This window comes from Chaetura pelagica, unplaced genomic scaffold, assembly GCF_000747805.2.
Source record: "Chaetura pelagica isolate M959 unplaced genomic scaffold, ChaPel_1.0 scaffold300, whole genome shotgun sequence".
NCBI lineage: Eukaryota > Metazoa > Chordata > Aves > Apodiformes > Apodidae > Chaetura > Chaetura pelagica.
The window spans coordinates 2,563,133-2,565,095 of record NW_009951945.1 but is presented as its reverse complement, the minus strand read 5'-3'; the positions used below and the strand labels follow the sequence as shown (position 1 = coordinate 2,565,095).

At 60.3% G+C, this 1,963-nt stretch overlaps 1 protein-coding gene across 1 annotated transcript in view; it reads right to left on the bottom strand.

The window, feature by feature from the left end:
- Positions 1-1,828: 1,828 nt before the first annotated feature.
- The window catches only part of SLC19A1 (solute carrier family 19 (folate transporter), member 1), a 2,574-nt gene continuing 2,439 nt past the window's right edge, over positions 1,829-1,963 (bottom strand). Inside the window, exon 6 of the mRNA XM_009997030.1 lies at positions 1,829-1,918. Coding sequence (XP_009995332.1) covers positions 1,829-1,918 — 90 coding nt within the window. The remainder of the gene's footprint in view (positions 1,919-1,963) is intronic.

Sequence of the window (1,963 nt, the reverse complement as noted above, 5' to 3'; positions counted from 1 at the left end):
TGTTCCCGGGCAGCGGGCCCCCGATGCGCGCCGGCCCCCGCCTCCTCTCCTTCGACGGCCGGGATGTCCTGCGGGATGCGGGCTGGTGAGTGCTGGGGGGGAAAAAAAGAGGGGAGATGTCCTAGACCGTGTAGGGTTTGGGGGGGCAGCAGCAGCTCCCTCACTTTTCTCCTTTGCAGGCCGCAGAAGAGCATCTGGCACGGCTCGGATGCCAAGGGCCGGCGCTTGCCCGAGAGCTACTGTGAGACGTGGCGGACGGAGGATGGAGCTGTGACGGGACAGGCGTCCTCGCTGGGCTCTGGGAAGCTGCTGGAGCAGGTGGCCAGCAGCTGCCAGCACTCCTTCATCGTCCTCTGCATCGAGAACAGCTTCATGACTGCCGCCAAAAAGTGCCCCCCCACCCCCATCCCTCTCCCCTCTGCCTTCCCGGGGAAGGGTCGGGCCAGCCTGCACCCCCCGGCGCTTCCGTGGTCCTCAGCCCTTCCAGCACCTGCCCTTGCCCCCTGGCAGGGTTTTCTTCTCCTCCTGAAGACCTGAAGCCAAAGAGTATCCTCATGGCCCCTGCTCTGGGAAGGGCAGGGGCTCGCATCCCAGCTGGGTCAGGACAGTCAGGGGCTGGCTGCCTTCCTCCTCCTCCCCTTGGCTCCACTTCTCTTCTAACCCCTAATATTTAACCACTTCACTGCTCAGATGCTCTTTCAGGGTGGCTGGGCGGGAGGATGCTCCGCGGGGAGATGTCAGCACTGGTGTGCCCTCCTGGAGGTGCAGGAGTGGGGTTCTGTCGCCTCCCCCAGCCCCACACCGTCCTCACCAAGGAGCTTGGGGCTGGATCCAAATCCCTGCTGCTGGGGCCACGGGGTCTCCACCAGCTGAAACCCCAGCATCCCACCTCCGTCCTCCCCAGGTAAGGCCCACGCTACCCAGTCTCATCATCATCCTCACCTCCTAACCTCCCCCCTCTTCCAGCCAGCAGCTCAAGAGCTTGGGGCAGGGGGGGCAGGACCCCCCCATCCCCTCTGCACACCTTCAAGCCCTCCTTCCATGCCCCTCCGTGAGCCCTGGTCGGTGTGGGGACCAGGGCCATGGGGTGTCCTTGGCATGTGTTTACGAGCACGTGTGGTACCAAGTGCAGGCAGCCACCATCATCCCCCCTCTCCAGGCCACTCTCACTGTGCCCTCAGGGCCAAGGCACAGCAAAGATGGTTTGAATTGGTGTGGGCAAACCCAAGGTGCTAAAAAAAACCAACAACCAACCAACAAAACCCCACAACAGAAAAAAAAAGAAATCTGTAACTAGCTTTTTATTATTGTATGGAAATTATTACCATAAAAGCTGTGCGAGTCACACGGTCTCTATTTCTTACAGTCTACTGTATTTTGTGTAATTAATGCAATTCAAAGCCTGTGGATCTTTATATTTTTTTTGTCAGTTGTGTCCTAGAAACCATTTTTCTAAAGGCACTGAATAAAGAAACGTTATCCTCTTGTAGCCTGGCTCCAGGCAGTGATGGCAGAGTCAGTGGCTGGGAGGGCACCCAGACCCCATCCCTACCCCTGCATGGTTCCTGGTGGTGGCAGCCATGGGCTGCCCCTGCTCTGCTTGTCTTTTGTGGCTGAAGAAGGGCTAGGGGGGGACAGCCCCTGCCCCCTTGGGGCAGAAAACGGGTGGCCAGGGCTGTGTCCTCAATGGGCTGGCACCATGGACTGCCCAGCAGGATGGGAGACGAAGTACGTGGTGATGGTCACTCTTGTGGAGCCGAGTCCCAGCCGAGGTGGTCACGCTGGTCATGGTGGTCACTTCTGGTGGTGGTGGTGGTAGTGCTTAGGCTCACACAGCATCTGCCTCTGGGCTCTTCTCCTGCACTGGCACCTTGGCAGGGAGCTGGCATGGCTCCTTGGCCAGGGCCACCTCCCTGGGCTGCTTGCAGCGGCTGGGCCGGGGGGCCCCCCCGAGAACTGGCCC